The following is an 18230-nucleotide window of genomic DNA, read 5'->3' as shown; positions in this document are numbered from 1 at the left end:
TCACATTGTACTGACTCATAGGTTGCATGAAGAGTCGGCATTTCAGTGCTTACTGATTTATGGATACTCGAGTTTTACTGACTCACAGGCTATTGACTTCACTATTGACTTCACTGACTCATGGGTATTTGATGAAGACTTGGATTCCACTAATCCATCGGTGCAGGAAAAAGACTTGTGGATGTTCGAAAATGAAGCGATAGCATTTCAGTCATTTCATGACTTCGTTGTGCACCTTCCATCACGCCGTGCCCCCCCACTCCCATATAAAAGAGGCCAGATGGAGAGGACCTTATGTGGTAAGCTAACCGCTTCAGTGCTTCCTATGAGTGCAACTAAAGTGGAGGTGTGGAGGCGGGGCTGAGGGCGTGGCATCGCTAAAAGCACGCTTCAAGTCCTGCATGTCCAAAGGTATCACGATGGGAAGTCAACCTTTCCGCACAGGAAATGACGCTTCGAATGGTTGCCGTTGGTCCCCATCAACAACATTTGCAGGACGATCTGCCTCCAGTTAGCGGGCGCCGCTGTTCCTGTTTGAGGCGGCTCTTGTTTCAGGACATGCTTTTAATGGAACTCAAACTGAAACACGTTTTCCGCTCGAGAACAAAGGCGGAGGATGGCGAGAGGCTGCAGCGGTGACCCCAGCTGAAACGGGCCCCTGCAAACTTTCCTGTTTCTTCAGCGTGCTAAAGAAACCTGACCTTTTGTGGCTGCTCTAGTTTCTCCTTGTTTGGAAACGCACTGGATCAACTGTGACTTGGCTCACCTCAGAACTCCACAATGAAGACGGCGACAGCTTCTATGTACAAAATATAAAATATAATATTTTAGTTACGTGTAAGATGGACTGGCAGCTAGGAATCTGGTCCAGAAGGGCCATCAAACACCATATTGTACAAGACAAAAATGAAAAAAATGAGGTGTGGGAAAAGTTAGTATGCTAGGAAAACAATGTGCCGGGGTTGGATACGAATCCAACCAATCGAATCGAATCTTTTTGAAAGTAGGTTTGAATATCTCGCTTTGAGTATCGCTCTCTCATGACATTGTGTTGTTTTTATTCATTCATGAATGAATTGAAATGGTCAGTTTCACTATTATCCAACAACCTTTACACAACCTTTCACACAGCATGGACACAGTAAGCCCACATGGCTGAGATTGAGTGGAAAAGGTTCTCCTCCTGTGTGGAAGTGGTACGGCTTCTTTATCCTCCTTCCCCACTCCATTTGAAAACTTTCTTAACTTTAAAATAAGTAAATTGGAGAGGCTTACTAGTTTGCTATGCCAGCACTGCACATCTGTTATTACTAGTTACTAGTTACTATTACTAGTTATTAGTAGGGTGTTATTTCATGTCTACAGGGCTCTAATAAGGATAAAACGCATATTTAGAAAGACATAAATAGGATTTATATGCTCTACCTACAAAAATATTCCCTTTATTAATATTACGTTCTACTTTATGGAAATTCACTTACTGGGGTCGGGTCTGGAACCAATTAACCTCCATCAATGAGGGATGACTGTAATGAGATAAACATTTCACTTGCCTTTTAACTTTATTGAAAAGTCTTGTTGGTGAAGATGCTGAGCTTTCTTGAATTCTCACCTTCTTTATGATTGTTTTGCAGCCTTGCTCACTTTTTGAAGAAGCACATAGACAAGTGGGATGCTGTTTTTGGGCATTCTATTATTTGGCAGAATTATACTCAGACAAACGGGGGAGGTTGTTCCATGCATTGTTTGGCCGTATGGTACCGGGCCAGGATGAGAAAAACTGTATTTTGCCAGCACTTTGGGAAGGAACTGATACTGAGAAGCGAGGCTCCATTGGGTTGATTTGATTTAGTCTATCTTGCTAAAACTGGTGTGGCTTTTCCACGTAAGGACTGTGGCTGGTTGATGAGATCTTATGTCTGATCGAAGAAGAAGATATTCTGGAAATGGAGAAACATCAGCAGGAATCCTGTGAAAAAGATTGGTCCTCCTCCTTGGAGAAGTCCGCTGGGGGTCAACATGCATTATGGATTATGGATTATCCTTTCATTTCTTTAAAATGTCAACAGACTGATTTGGCCTCCAAGCACAAAGAAAACAAAATCTTGTTTTTCATTGTTCTTTGTTGGGCTGGAATGATGCAGAAGTCGGGGTGGCTATACGGTGCATTTCATGAGGAGAAAGATGTCATTAGGAGCATTAAAAGCTCCATTTAGTCCTTCAACCATTCCAAATGAGACGTCCCGTCTGCGTCTGGTGCGGTCTAGGACACTGCTGCACCTGCTGGATGCCAGGAGCCAAGAAAAACAGAGGGGTGATGGTCCCAAATCCCAGATCCCAGATCCGGGTCTGCTTCAGTGTTTTTCCACTCAGTAATAACTTTTAAAAGTCCCACCAGCATTTCTAAGCGGTTTATGAGGATGTGAAGGTCTCTCCTCCTCCTGAGTTATGAGTGTCGGGATCAAGGCTGCTGTCTGGCACCATCCGCACTTCCTGATTGGATCACGCCTCCCGCCGTAAATCACGTCACATGATCACCCTGTACAAGCGTTCCTTTCTACATGCTTCTGTTCACTTCCATTATTATTTTTTATGTTTCTATTTATTAGTATATACGTATGTACCATATTATTTGCATATATTACTATATTTCATTTATTTTAATGTTTCATTATTTTTATTGTACTTTTTAAAATATTATATTTGTATATACTGCGTATATTATAGTATATATTATATATTATATATATATATTATATTAGTATATACATATGTACCACATTATTTGCATATATTACTATATTTTATTTATTTTAATGTTTAATTATTTTATTGTACTTTTTAAAATATTATATTAGTATATACTGTGTGTATTATAGTATATATTATATATATATATATAATATTAGTATATACGTATGTACCCTATTATTTGCATATATTACTATATTTAATTTATTTTAATGTTTAATGGAATTATTTTTATTGTACTTTTAAAAATATTATATTTTTATATATTTATATCTTTTTATGTTTAATCATTATTTTTATTTTGCAAGGTGTATATCCCAGTACATCTGGCATAAAAGTAAGATAAGATAAGATATGCCTTTATGGGTCCCACAAGGGGACATTTCAGGCTTACAGCAGCAAGTACAGTAGCACACAAGTATGTAATACAAAGTACACAAGGGCAGATGAAGTGCAGAAACAGGGTACTACAAATACAATACACTATATACGGTTATCTCCATGTTGATCAGGTCACAGGTGTCTTGAACGGTTATTTTACTGAATTTTGACAGCAGCAGGAATGACCTGCACTATCTCTCCTTTGGATACACACTTTGGATGCATCATCATAATGGAGCTTCTTAGTGCAGAGGGGGTGTGTTGGAGGGGGCGGGACTCCCCCTGCACTCCATAAGACCTCCTGAGCAGATCCAGTCCACTCTGATCTTTGTGTAGTACTGTAGTCTTGCTAGTCCAGTCCAGTATAGATTGGACTTAGGTGGTTTAGATGAACACTCAGGTACTTATAAGATGTCTCCATCTTGGTGTACCTTCCCTGGATGTTCACTGGTGATGGGGGGGTAACGCCGCATTTCAGAAAAAGAACAGTAAAATATGGTGTAGTGGTAGTTTCAAAAAACGCCTATTTACTGATTTTCCAACTCCCAAAACACGCACGCACGTGCACGGCGCGTGCACAAGCACTGCAGGCTGTTGATGAAGCGCATTGAATGTGGGAGGCTTTTCATACAGGAGGACCGTGACCTTCCTGCTTTCCTTTCACTCGTCTGCTTCTGTGCGAGCCGCTGACAGCCAGCACACAAACACAGAGTGTGTGTGTGTGCGTGTGCGTGTGCGTGTGCGTGTGTGCGGTTAGGAGTCACGGTCAACAAGACAAGAACAACACATTCATTTCATTTGTTTGACCAGTGACTTCCTGTGAGATACGTAGATGTGTTGGGCCTCAGCAGCTGCTGTCTCTGACAGTACACTCGCATCACGTGCGCCATCGTCATGCACCGCACATACGTACGTACATGCGTGTGGTCTTGGTGATCAGGGTCAGGGTGTTGCATTCACAGACATCCTCGTCCAGCCTCACACCTCTCGCAGGGGCCACGGTAACCTGGGGCGGGCCTCCGCAAAGCTTTTGAAAAAAGCACATGAGAGGTGCATATCTCGCACCGCTCGTCTGGCCGCACTGGCAGGAAAAAGACCCCCGGCCTGGGCGAAGGTGTTGTGTTACGACGCTGCACTTCAACACAAATTCAAAACATGAGCAACGGAGACAATGGCGCCAATGTTGTTGTGTCAGTGCTCATTTCCACACCTTCATGTTGTTGTCATGAAAGGACGATTGGACTGCTCTGCAAAGCTGGCTATTGTTCTGAAACCGTTTGGACTAACTTGTTATTTCTCAGAAGGCTTCTGTCTAAGACGGCAAAGAAAAGCAGCAGTTGTTTATTTGGAACATAAAGTTGGATACATTAGCTCACTTTTAGGGGCCACATTGAATAAAATAAATCATCTGAGATTTACAGAATCATTTCATTTTCATTGCAGAAAGGTAACATAAGTCCTTGCTTTTCATAGCTGTCTCAGCCGATGCCTGAGTAAAACAATCAAAGCGTTTAAAATGAAATAACTAATTTGTTTTGATTGATAAAATAGCTAGATGAAATTACAAATAAATAGAAAATCATAACTTAACATACCCCGCCTCTCGCCCGAAGACAGCTGGGATAGGCTCCAGCACCCCCGCGACCCTCGTGAGGAAAAAGCGGTAGAAAATGAATGAATGAATGAATGAATGAATAAATTAACATCAAGAGAACATAAACAAAAAAGGAAAAATAATGAAAACAAGTAGTATTAATATAAGACTTAATTTTTTTAACAACATAAAACAATAATACATACAATAATAATCTAAGATGAAATAAAAATACCACAAGAAATAACTTACAAAATAAATAAATAATAAATAAATAAATAATAACTAATAAAGATGAATAAATAAGCTTAAAAAATAAATATGTCTGTAAAATAAAATGATAATATTACATCAAATATAAAAGACACTAAAAATAGCAAACAAAATAATTTTGCCCAAACAAATGAAATCAAGCTTCATAAAAACAGGAGCAAAGTACAACATTCATTCATTCATTCATTTTCTACCGCTTATCCTCACGAGGGTCACGGGGGGTGCTGGAGCCTATCCCAGCTGTCTTCGGGCGAGAGGCGGCGTACACCCTGGACTGGTCGCCAGCCAATCACTGCAAAGTACAACAATTTAAGGTCAAATAACAGCATCCCTCCATAGAAATACAATTCATGAATTCACATTTTGAGCATCATGTTAGCATCAGACATCGATGATGGTAAAACTTGACAAATGTGCTTATTGTCAGAAAGCATGAAAAAACTTAAATGTAGTGAAATTCCTCAGGCTCTTACCTGTCAATCATGCTGGAATCCTGCAAGGACAAGGTCAATGTGAAGGTCAAGTTCAACCTGGAAAACCTGTGCTTCCAAAGCTTCCAAAAACTCGGTGAGCATCTGAAGGAGGAACTGCATTCCTCTCTTCCGTCAAGCTAAAGTGTGATGATAACCATAGAACATATTTTCATCACTACATTTTCAACCCCATCTGCTTCACCAAGTCACAGCTCGTGCTGGAATTCATCTTTCCTTCACTGAACCGCAGCTCCCCACTGCCGGCGGCACTCGTTCAGGTGACCGCCACCGTCCACGCTTCACTGTGGGCAAGACACAGTCATGACTGTGTAAAATGTACACTGCTAGACAAGCTGTACACCAACTGCTCTAATGTGTGTCCAAGAGAAGAACTTTCGAGAAGATGAAGCTAGAAGGTCCGGATATAAACATGAGGACAAGCTGGAAGGTCCAGATATAAACATGAGGACAAGCTAGAAGGTCCTAGTGAATGTAAGGAAAAGCCAGATGCTCCAAATGAGCACAAAGACAAGACAGATGGTCCCAATGGACACGAGGACAGACTAGAAGCTCCAAATGGAAATGAGGACAAGCAAGACCTTGCTAGTGAATGTGAGAAGAAGCTAGAAAGTCCAGATGAACGTGTGGACATGCTAGAAGCTCCAAATGGATGCAAGAACAAGCTAGACTGTCCTAATGGGATGTGAGGGCGAGCTAGAAGGTCCTAATGGACATGGGGACAAGCTACAAGGAGCATGTATGTCCAAAGCCAGAATGGAAGAAAAGAAAAACCACAGAAGAAGAAAAATTGTCTCCAGTTTGGGACACATGAGCAGCGGCAAATTCCATTAAATGAGGAGAAGCCATGGAAGGAGGGAAGGAAGTGGACATCAACTGGTCCACATGTGGGTCATCTCAGTAGATGTGTGCTGTGTGCTATCACTCCTCATGTCCATTAGGACCTTCTGGCTTGTCATCACACCCCTTTGGAGCTTCTAGCTTGTCCTCACATCCATTAGGACCTTCTTCCAAAGCACCTTTGTGCTCCACGCCGCTAATAAGCCTGCCTCCATTTCCTGGAGGAATGACATGGGAGTGTTTCTTTCCACCTTTCACCGATGGAAGACAGAAGACATGTGAACACAAAAGGTGGAGGTTTTTTCATGTTGTTCCCACATATTCCTTTTGAGTCCTGGCAGAAGCCAAACTTCTCTGGGGACAATTTTTGGTACCAGATTTGTCACATGGGGGTCACTGCAATATTTAATAGTTAGTGGGTGGCATCCACGGCCTCTTCTGGTCCAGGAGATGGAAGAAACATCCTCTTTGGGGGTCCTGGTGGGACCCTGATGGGTCAAATTTCAACCATTTGTCTGACCCTGACCTGGTGAAACATTTTTTTTTTCATCTTGCTTTCACAAACTCTTTCTGGTCCAGGAGATGAAGGAAACCTTCCGCATCATCATCAGGGTCCCAACAGAACCCAAAAATGGCAAAGAAACTCCACTTTTTGGAGGAGAAAGTTTTGCTTGCTTTGAATTGAATGTTTTTCTAATGTCGTGAGATCCAAGCCTGTCACACTTTTCTGGTCCAAGAGGTGGAGAAAACCTCTCAGACTTGCATCAAGAGGTTCTAGTACACCCATAAATGTCAGAAAACCCACTTTACAGAGGGGGCAGTTTGTTCTACTCAGGTCGGGGGACCCCGTGTAACATTTAATTGTTTTTAGGTCGCATCAAGGGCCCCTTTTGGTCCGGGATGTGGGGAAAGCCTCACCCTTACTGGAGATCCTGGTAGACCAATAAATGTCAGAAAACCCACTTTACAGAGGGGTCAGTTTTTGGTAGTTCTGTCAGGTCGGGGGACCCGGTGGAACATTTAATTGTTTTTAGGTCGCATCCAGGGCCCCTTTCTGGTCCGGGAGGTGGGGAAAGCCTCACTTTTACTGGAGATCCTGCAAGACCAATTAATGTCAGAAAACCTACTTTACAGAGGGGTCAGTTTTTGGTAGTTCAGGTGGAGGGACCCATTATAACATATTGTTTCAGGTCGTCTATGACCACTTTCTGGACCGGGATGTGGGGAAAATCTCCCACACCTTCAATGGGGATCCCAACAGGACTTATAAATATCAGAAAACACACTTCTCAGAGGGGTCAAATTTTGGTAGTTCTGTCAGGCTGGGTGTAACGTTGAATCAGTGTTAGGTTGCCGGTCCATGGCCCCTGTGGTGGTCTGGGAGGTGGAGGAAAGCCCTCACAACCTCATCAAGGTATCTGGCAGGACATAAAAATACCCAGAAAAGAAACCTTTTCAGAGGGGTCGAATTGCAGGCCTTTTTCAGATCCTGACCTGGAGCAACATTATTTTTTTCATGGCCGTTCCACAGACTCACAAACCCTTCCACACTCTCACCGAGGTCTGGGCAGGACCCAAATATGGCAAAAGAAACCCCCCACTTTTCAGAGGGGTCAAGTTTCAGTCGCGTTGTCATACATTTTGGTCGTGAATCTCATTTTTTCATTTTTTTTCCGACCCTGTCACAACACTGATTCTGGTGGAGGAGAAAACCTCCTACACCCTTAGCAGGGGTCCCAGTAGACGCATAAATGTCAGAAAACCCACTTCTCAAGGGGGAATTTTTTGGTAGTTCTGTCAGGTCAGGGGACCCGGTGAAAGATTTAATTGTGTTTAGGTCGTGTCCCTGGCCCCTGTCTGGTCCGGGAGGTGGGGGAAACTTCCTGCACCATCAGGGATCCCAGCAGGACTAAAAATGCCCTTTTCTAACAGGTCACAAATCTTTGTCCTTAGTCTTATTAAATACATATATCGATTTTTTAAAAATCTTTTCCCCATTTTGTCATCAGGTCCAAGGTCCAGAAGATGGGGGAACCATCCAAAACCCTCATCGGGAGTCCTGACAGGACTTTAGAATGGCTTTTAAAAGGGTTTGTCGACTTTCAGCCATTATGTCAGGTCCCGACCAGGTAAATGTTTTCATGTCACATCCGCAACTCCTTTCCGGTACTGAATGTGAAGGGGAACCCTCCCACATTGTCAAGGGGGGTCCCCTTGCAAAAGGAACTCTCAGAGGGATACATTTTTGGTAGTTCTCTCAGGTCGGAGAACCTGGTTGGACAGAACAGAAGGTGGGCAAAACCTCCCGCACTTTCATCAGGTGTTCCAGCAGAACTACAGAAAGCCCAGAGGGGAGGATTTGGGGCCAACATGCTGGTTGCAGATTCATGGCAGAACGTGATCTTTTGGGGAATCCAGGTGCCGACATCTGTTGCCTACTTGTTGCCACGGCAACACCTGCGGAGGTCAGTCTGGTGCCCGGTGAGGGTTCTGGTGTTGTTGTTGACGTGACGGCAGTTTGCAGTAAATGGCAAGGCGGCATGCTAATGACAATCCTGTGTGGCGGTGCCCGGGCCCGTCTGGCTGCCCTCGCAAATGTTAGGCTTTGCCAGTGAAAACGTGCAATTAAAAGCACATGGAGCACATCAGGGATGCACACGGCAAAGAAAAAAAAGATGTGAAGATGAGTGAGGTCATGCTTGACTGGGAAAGTCCCAGGAGAAAATCACATGTTGGGAAAGCAGAGTGGAAAAGTGACATTGTTACAGCTGCAAGACAACTCCCGGTCATTGACGCAGGGGTGTCCGAACCAACCTTGGTAAAACCTTTCCCAACCTTTTATTTCATTTGCCAAATATTGCAACTTTGTTTTTAAATGATCTTTGTAGATTGTCTTTTACTAATTTTTAGGGCTGTCAAAGTTAACATTAAAGACACGTTAAGGGAAGTTCCCTTTAACGGCGCCAAATTTTTTGACGCACGATTAACATGCGTTCCTCCTGTTTGACCCTCGGCCCCCACTGTAGTTTGGTTGAAGCACGGTAACTCTGTAGCCACAAGCTGGAACAAATATTGATGGGAAATGGAGAAAGAAAAGAGTATTTAGATTGGTAAAGTTAGCTTCAAAGCCCTGGTAGATGGCTCTTGTAGCAAGACCAAAGTTATTTGTATCTACTGTCGCTGTGTTTGACTTATCACGGATTCCATGGCCGACCAGAGACTGGAGCAGTGCAGGTATTGTTTTTATTGTCATATAAGTGCTACCTTGGCATAAGAGTGGCCCAACTAACCAGTGTTTTTCACATTTTTACATCTCTCTGATGATTTTTACATTGAACTGCCAGCTAAATTGGACTTCCAGCTGCTATTGATGGGCTGTCAATGTGATGACCGTGGCCGAAGTCCAGTGTTTTGCTAGCGTTAGCCATTTAGCATGGAACTACCACAATGATGCACATTAGCACTCAAAGTCATCAAATCTTACCTTTATGCATTCCCACATAGTATCAGCATTCGGGAGTAAGTATGAGGTGAAAGAAAAAGGGGAAAATACATCCAAATACATCCATACAGCCCTCTTTGCATCGGAGAACGGTAGGATGGTGCGTTCAATGACCGTCGAAAAAGTAGGGCAAATCGCCTTATACATTCACTGTGGAAATAGTATTATATTAAATTAGAGTATTATATTTAAATAATATTTATTTTAATATAGAGTAGGGCGGCACGGTGGTCTAGGGGTTAGCGCGCAGACCTCACAGCTAGGAGACCAGGGTTCAATCCCACCCTCGGGCATCTCTGTGTGGAGTTTGCATGTTCTCCCCGTGCATGCGTGGGTTTTCTCCGGGTACTCTGGTTTCCTCCCACATTCCAAAAACATGCTAGGTTAATTGGAGACTCCAAATTGTCCATAGGTATGAATGTGAGTGTGAATGGTTGTTTGTCTATATGTGCCCTGTGATTGGCTGGCCACCAGTCCAGGGTGTACCCCGCCTTACGCCCGAAGACAGCTGGGATAGGCTCCAGCACCCCCCGCGACCCTCGTGAGGAAAAGCGGTAGAAAATGAATGAATGAATATAGAGTATTATAGAGAGTATATAGAGAGTATTCTATTAAAATAATATTATAATAATATTTTAATATATAATATATATATATATAATATATAATATTATTATTATTTATTATTATTTATAAAAAATAGTTGGGAGTGGCCAATGAAGGTAACATGCATGTTTTTGGAATGGGGGAGGAAAGCGGAGTACCTGGAGAAAACCCACACATGCACGGGGAGAACATTAGCGCTCCACACAGAGATGCTCAAGCGGGGAATGGAACCTAGGTTTTTCATCTCCTGACTGTGTGGCCAACATGCTAACCATTTGGTCACCATGCAGCAAAAACCAAAATTGTAAGAAATGAACAATAAAAATGATTTCTCCTCTACACAATGACAACTTCTGTTGTTCTGTGTCCCACAGACGCAGTAAAAACGACTCAAAGGATGGTGTGGGCGAGCTGTCGTGGAAGCAACAAGCGAAGAGAGAGCTAATCCTCGGAACCACACGCTGCATTATTTATTGACTTCTACTGACTAACTCCACATTCTCACAGAGCTAAATGCAGACCCAAAGCATCAGAGGCACCTTAGCGTGCGAGCCAATGAAAGGCTTTAATTAGTCGTCACCAGGAATAGAAGGCGCATCAACAACCGGGACTCAAACACTTTTGATCACGTTTGGCAAACATGACATTAGACGAGATTAAATGATGAGACACATCAAAGAAAGACGTGACAAAGTGCAAACATGCTAAACTCAAGTGAAACAACAACAAACAGCTATCAACTAGAAAATTCCCATGCGCATTTGAAACAGGTCTGCTATCTGCTACGAAGCTCTGGTGCTGCGTTTCAGATTAAATGGAAATGCTAACAATTCTAATAGATAGCAGGCTAACAGCCAGCATGCTAGCAACTTGTGCAGAAACCTTGTATTAACATGGGAACATACAGTAACTTAGTTGCTAAAATGCTAAATGTCAATGTGATATGCAAATACTAACATCAGAACCTCAAGGTGGGTGCTATGCACATATTGTGCTAACTGCTACCTAATCGAATTTAGAAAGAATTCCAACAATATTCAAATGCTAACAATGCTAACAGCTAACATGCTAACCTCTACCATGCTAGCATTGTAGTGACTCATCAATCTATCCAACGGAGCAAAGTTAAACTTGCTCTTGCTAAAGCAACCTAGCTAGGGTTGCTACATATGTATAAAGTGGTAACTGTGGCAACTGCTGTAATTTAGAGAAAATCACAACGATATGTAAATGCTAACAATGCTATAAGCTTACATGCTAACACCTAGCATTGGATATATATATATATTGCTCTACCTGTACAAAGTCTGTACAAAGTCAAAGTTGCTTTTCTAGACAGTTGTGAAAGTGCTAAATGCCATGGTGATATGCAAAATGCTAATGCTGGCACCTTAAAACATGGGTATATGTATATAAATTGCTAACTAGTACCTAATTTAATTGTGAGAGAATCCCAACAGTATGTAATACGAACAATGCTAACAACTAACATACAAACCTCTACCATGCCAGCATCTATCTCGCTGTACAAAGTCAAAGTTGCGGTAATTAACAGTTGCTAAAGTTCTAAATGTCAATGTGATATGCGGAATTTAAAAATTGTGAATGCAAGCACTTCGTAAGATGGGGACAATGTACACAAAGTGCTAACTGTTGGAATAAAGCTGTATATATCATGTAATCACATTCAATAAGCTTGCTTCATATTATCCAAGTTACTATTACATGCAAATAGATCACACGTCAATAAGCTTGCTTCATATTATCCAAGTTACTATACATGCACATAGATCACACGTTTGCATAACTCATCACATTCCTTTAGACACTCAATAACAGGATGTCTCCTTGAGACATTCTGCTTTCTCAAAATATGCTTGATGTCTCCTTGAGACATTCAATAACAGAATGTCTCCTTGAACTATCTGTCTCTGCTTTCTCAAAATATGCTTGATGTTGAAACCGGTCTCAACCGTGTGAACTGTTCCCCCTCCCTTAGACGATTGAGACCTATGTAATAGGGCACACCTAAACTCTAATTAATAAAAAGAAGGAGAGCAGAGACTGTTTTCAGAGTAGGTTGGATGAATGTTACTGAACAGTCTCTGATCACTCTCCTTGCAAGCCTATATCTCACGTCTTTGTGTCTTCTTTCACAGTTGGTGATAATGTTTTGGGTTTAACCCTAACATTAAATTGGTCCTTCGAGCCGGATTCCAACAGACCCGATGATTCCAGCGTGGGAGAGAGATCCAGGCAAGTCTGTGGCCACAGCGACCAATACCCTTTCCGGGACTGGTTCCTCCCTCTCGGGCTGGGATCCGACGGTTGACGGAGATCCAGGAACACGGAGACGTGAGTAGAATATTTCACTTAAAAAAGGAATGTGTGACGAGTGAAATAAAATACCGGTATTCAAGGGGTGACGAGTTAGGCGATAAGGTATAAAAACCCTGACAATTCTAGACTCTATCAGGTAAAAGTAAAGACCAGTTAAAGTCCGCGCGAGGGCAGAAGAAGAGGCCTGTTGAAAAGGATACAGTTAAATTCTGCAAGGGCGGCGGCGTCCTCTGGCAAAGATAAGAAAACGCGTTAAAGGTGTGTGAACATGTGTGTGTGAATGGGAGTAAGATTACCACTAGGTTTCGAACTCCATACCAAACAGTGAGATTGTAAGTGGTGACTTGTTGTGGATGCAAAGGCAAGAATTGTCCGCCCTCACCGGGGTAGAAGCTTGACAATTACCACAATAAGGCATATTAGGACTCCCTAGGAGCACTTGTCATAGTTGGGACCAAATTGCCAAAAAAAACTAGTTACGCTAAACATCAGAGGCCACTAATGTCACTTGTTGAGAAAAACCAAGGTAAAACTTTAGTTTTGACTGTAGATTTGACATCAGGACAGCTCCTAAGCCCAATTCCAACCAAAGATACTTCATGTGTGTGGTTGGGATGCACCTGTTGGGAATTCTGGTTATGCCAATGGAGGACAGGCTATGATACGTGTTACCCAATTCAGTTATGCCAGACTTACTCAGCAAAACTACAGAGACCAGAATTAACCAGGGCAACAATTAGAGCAGGTGTTAAAGTAGCTGTACTCCAAACCACTGATGATTGGTTCCAAGTATTTACTGGTATTTCTGGCCAAAACAACAACTGGTTACTCATGGCAGAGCAAGCAGCAAACACCACCGACCAGGACTGTGTGGTTTGCATGGGACCAAGACCGCTGCTGCAGATAGTTCCTTCTGTTTTGAATAAAAGTTGCCTTTTACAGGTTATAACCAAGACCAACCCTACAGGAAGTTGTACCATGTATGATAGGGTGTTTCCCTTTACAGGTCCAGAGAAGAAGAAACCACTGTTTTCCAATAAAGTTGCAATTGGTAATTTCACATGTATCCACAGGACTGGAACCGGCACAATATTGGGTTCATTGAACGCTTCTCAATGTGCTGAAACTGAAACTGTTGATGAACATTTTACACCCTTATCACGGAGTGATATATGGTGGTGGTGTGGTGATAACGCCATATATGACAAATTACCTTTCAATACTACAGGATATTGTGCTACTGTTACCTTAATTCTGCCTGTACACATATTCCAGATCACAGCGGTTGAGCTACTACATACATTTGACACCATACTCCCACATTTATGGACTAGGACTAAAAGAGGCTTGGGATGGAGTGATAATGATCCAACTTTATATTGATGCTATAGGTATTCCACGAGGTGTTCCTGATGATTATAAACTGGTTAATCAAATAGCAGCTGGGTGGGAATCTATTGTACCTTGGATAACAATAAATAAAAATGTAGATAGGATCAACTACATCCACTACAATGTGCAGAAGCTAGGAAATTATACTCAAGATGGTTTTCAAGCAATTCATGAGCAATTGTCAGCTACGTCCTTGATGGCTTTCCAGAACCGCATTGCTCTTGACATGTTGCTGGCGGAGAAAGGGCATGTCTGCGCCCTTTTTGGTGAGAAGTGTTGCACGTTCATTCCGAACAATACAGCAGCAGATGACAGCCTCACCAGGGCCTTGGATGGACTTCAGTCCCTAAATAAGAAGATGAAAGAGCATTCAGGTGTTGATACCTCTATGTGGTCTGGGTTCGCTGATTTCTTCAGTAAGTGGAAGCCTCTTTTAATGACAATTGCATTGGCAGTGACGGTTTTTGTCGGCATTCTGGCAGTGTGTGGATGTATTTGTATCCCCATTATTCGCAGGATTTGCACCCAGATAATATCCTCTGCTATTTCACCCATTCAGTTACATGTTCAAGAGCTTACACTCTTATTCCACAACATGACGACGACGAAGATGGTGTTAACATTAATAAAGATAGTGTTGACCATGACGATGAAACATCTTTTAACATTCCTGATCTTTTTCCAGATCCAGGCGACTATGAGTGACATTTCTCCTCTAGGTGTAACTTTTTCTCATATGTTTATGACTTTATGATCGAAAATCCTCGTGAAGTGATCAATAAATGATGTTCTACAATGAGTAAATTGGATAAACAGGGGGGAAATGTTGGAATAAAGCTGTATATATCATGTAATCACATTCAATAAGCTTGCTTCATATTATCCAAGTTACTATTACATGCACATAGATCACACGTCAATAACAGGATGTCTCCTTGAGACATTGTGCTTTCTCAAAATATGCTTGATGTCTCCTTGAGACATTCAATAACAGAATGTCTCCTTGAACTATCTGTCTCTGCTTTCTCAAAATATGCTTGATGTTGAAACCGGTCTCAACCGTGTGAACTGTTCCCCCTCCCTTAGACGATTGAGACCTATGTAATAGGGCACACCTAAACTCTAATTAATAAAAAGAAGGAGAGCAGAGACTGTTTTCAAAGTAGGTTGGATGAATGTTACTGAACAGTCTCTGATCACTCTCCTTGCAAGCCTATATCTCACGTCTTTGTGTCTTCTTTCACAGTTGGTGATAATGTTTTGGGTTTAACCCTAACACTAACTCCCACCTAATTGAATTCTGAGAGAATCCCAACAATATTTAAATGTTAAAAGCTAACATGCTAGCATTGAACATGCCAACCGTGTAAGTGTGTATCAGTGTATCGCTGCTTAGGCCGTACAAAGCCATGGAGTAATGTCCAAATGTATCCGTTTTTACTTGAAAAATGTATTGAAATCATACAAAAAACATTTATTACAAGAAAAATATTTATTTCACGTTATCATCAGCATTAGAGGCGGGCTCATAAAGAAATAGAAAGTGAAAAAGCCTTCCTTGCTGAGATACAGCACCTTCAACAAACACGTCCAACATGAAGACGCTTTATTGCCCTGCAGTACCGCTTTCTACCTCAAGGGGCAACAGTGAGGCCTGGAACAATAGCCTTCAGGCTTCATGGAAATGTATCTCATTTCCATGATACCTTTATATAATAACGCAATCCCTCATTTCTACTAAAGATAAATAATAACAATAGTTGTACAAAACAATACAGGTAGAATACTCTAATTTGATATATAAATTACTGAGCAAAACCAGGCAGTTTATTTTATTTGAATATTTAAACTTTCTTCTAAAAATACCGTAATTGGAAACGGTAACTTTATTAATTTGTTGTTTTGTTTGTTTATAGTATTGCGACTTTTCGAAAAATAGTGTCTTTGGTTAATATTTCAACATTATGCCTGTAAAACAACATAATTTATCCTCATAATATTATGACTGAATGAATGATTATTACTGATTTTTCCCGTTATAACTTTTGCTCTTAATATTGACTTTTTCCCTAGGCTAATTTTTTAACCCTCCAAAAATTGCAACTGTATTTGCAGTTTTTCATCATACTTTTTTATACATTTTTATTATATTTTTTCAACAAAAAAGTGCTATTTAACATTTCCACGTATGACAATTTGCTGATACTTACTTAAGTTTATTCCCAGAAAATTGTGACTTTTTTCCTCTATAGAATATGTTATTTGTTATTGTCACTGTATTCTTTTAAAAATGACTGCTGCTTCTTTTTTTCCATTTCTGCTACGTTTTTAAAATTGTCCAACTATTTCCACTTTTTTCCCGTAAATTGATTGTAGTCCCATATTTTGACATATTCTCCATAAGTTTGACATATTTCCAAAAGTTGTTTTGTTTTTCATGTTACAAATAGTAAATGTTTCCTTTAATATTTCAAGTCGATGCTACAAAAATGACATTGTTTTTCTCATAATATCACTAGTCTATTTTCGTAAAATTGTGACTTTTTCCGCAATCTAATTTTCCCAAAAAGACAAATTCATTGTTTTTTTTTCATATCATGACTTTTCAAAAATAACATCTTTCTTTAATATTTCAATATTATGCCAATACAACATTATTTTTCCTAATATATTTATATAATATATTTATATATTTTTCATAATATTATGACATTATCCTCTGAAACACAGATTTTTCTGGTTAGATTCTCTTCATATTTTGACTTTTTCCCTCGCCTAAGTTCCCCAAAATTGCAAGTCTATTACTTTAGTAGTAAGTATTAAGTTAAGCAAAATATAACCAGTTTATTAATGGAAAATTACCACTTTTTTTTTTAAATACAACTTTTCAAAAATAAAGCCATTCTTTGAGATTTTAACATTATGCCACTAAAATGATGTTATTTCTCTTCATATTATGACACTAATCTTGTAAAATTAGTTTTTCTGGTTAGTTTACAAAAAAAATTCTTCAAATTTTGACATTGTTCTTGATGGCCGATTTTGCTTTTGTTTTGTGTTTTTGTAGTTTTCTTGTTCTATTTGTGCCACAATGTGCCTAGGGCCAATAAAAACACAGCCGCAGGCCGCACTTTGGACACCCTGGCGTGGAATCATCAAAGCACCTTCGACCTCCACCAAGCAGGAAGTGGTAGCAGGAAGTAGATGTATGGTAACCATGGCTGTTTGTACAGTACTGTATATACATATATACAGTGTATACAGGTAAATACATACACATGTATGTATTGCATGTATACAGACAATATAGCATATTGGACAAGGTCAGACACTTGCACATGCTTGACGGAGCATCAACGTGAGAGCAGCGATCTGGTCAAACATCTCCATGTGTGAGCGACCAGGACTAACGTGGATGTGTCCAAGGAGCTCCTAGCTCTCGGTTTCGCCGTGGACGTTCTCCATGTGCACTTTGAGGTAGTCGTTCCTGGTGAACTTCTTGTGGCACAGCTGGCACTCCGCCATGGGCCGGTTTGGGTTGTGCGTCAGCTTGTGTCGACTCAGCATCTTCTTCAGGCTGAAGGACAGGTCGCACACCTGCCAGAGACGGGAGGGACAAGATGATTGAGACATCTTACTCCGACATCTTTTGCTAGTTTAGGGATGCAGATCTGGACATCTCCACAAACAAGACGTCTAAATGCCTCAATCGCCCTCCTCCTGTCATGCTAATCCATAATTATCCTCTGCAAGCTAACGTCTGTACGCTGGAGCACCTGCTAAACATAATAAGTGTCAGATTATTCCAAAAGCTAACTCTGACCTTCAAAGCACCTTGAGGTGTCCATTAGGGATGGAAATTTAATTGTGGTTCCATACTTTTTACAGTGGCGTACCCCTTCAGACATTTGACCTGAAGTCATCCTTCTGTATCCTTCACTTTTTTTCAACAGCAGCGCCAACATTTACAATCTCCGCTCTCCTTGGGGTGGCTGTGTCTTCCAGCACAAGACGTGTGCTTCAGTCCTCAGGTAAAAATGCTGACGGCAAATGAGCTTTG

General features: G+C 41.2%; 1 protein-coding gene across 1 annotated transcript in view; it reads right to left on the bottom strand.

Moving 5' to 3' along the window:
- Positions 1-15673: 15673 nt before the first annotated feature.
- Positions 15674-18230, bottom strand: part of prdm5 (PR domain containing 5) — a 47570-nt gene continuing 45013 nt past the window's right edge. Inside the window, exon 16 of the mRNA XM_058073727.1 lies at positions 15674-17767. Within this exon, the coding sequence (XP_057929710.1) occupies positions 17603-17767 (165 nt within the window). The 3' untranslated portion in view covers positions 15674-17602. The remainder of the gene's footprint in view (positions 17768-18230) is intronic.

Source organism: Doryrhamphus excisus, chromosome 5, assembly GCF_030265055.1.
Source record: "Doryrhamphus excisus isolate RoL2022-K1 chromosome 5, RoL_Dexc_1.0, whole genome shotgun sequence".
NCBI lineage: Eukaryota > Metazoa > Chordata > Actinopteri > Syngnathiformes > Syngnathidae > Doryrhamphus > Doryrhamphus excisus.
Note: the sequence above shows the minus strand (reverse complement) of the source record. Positions and strands in the feature narration are given on the sequence as shown.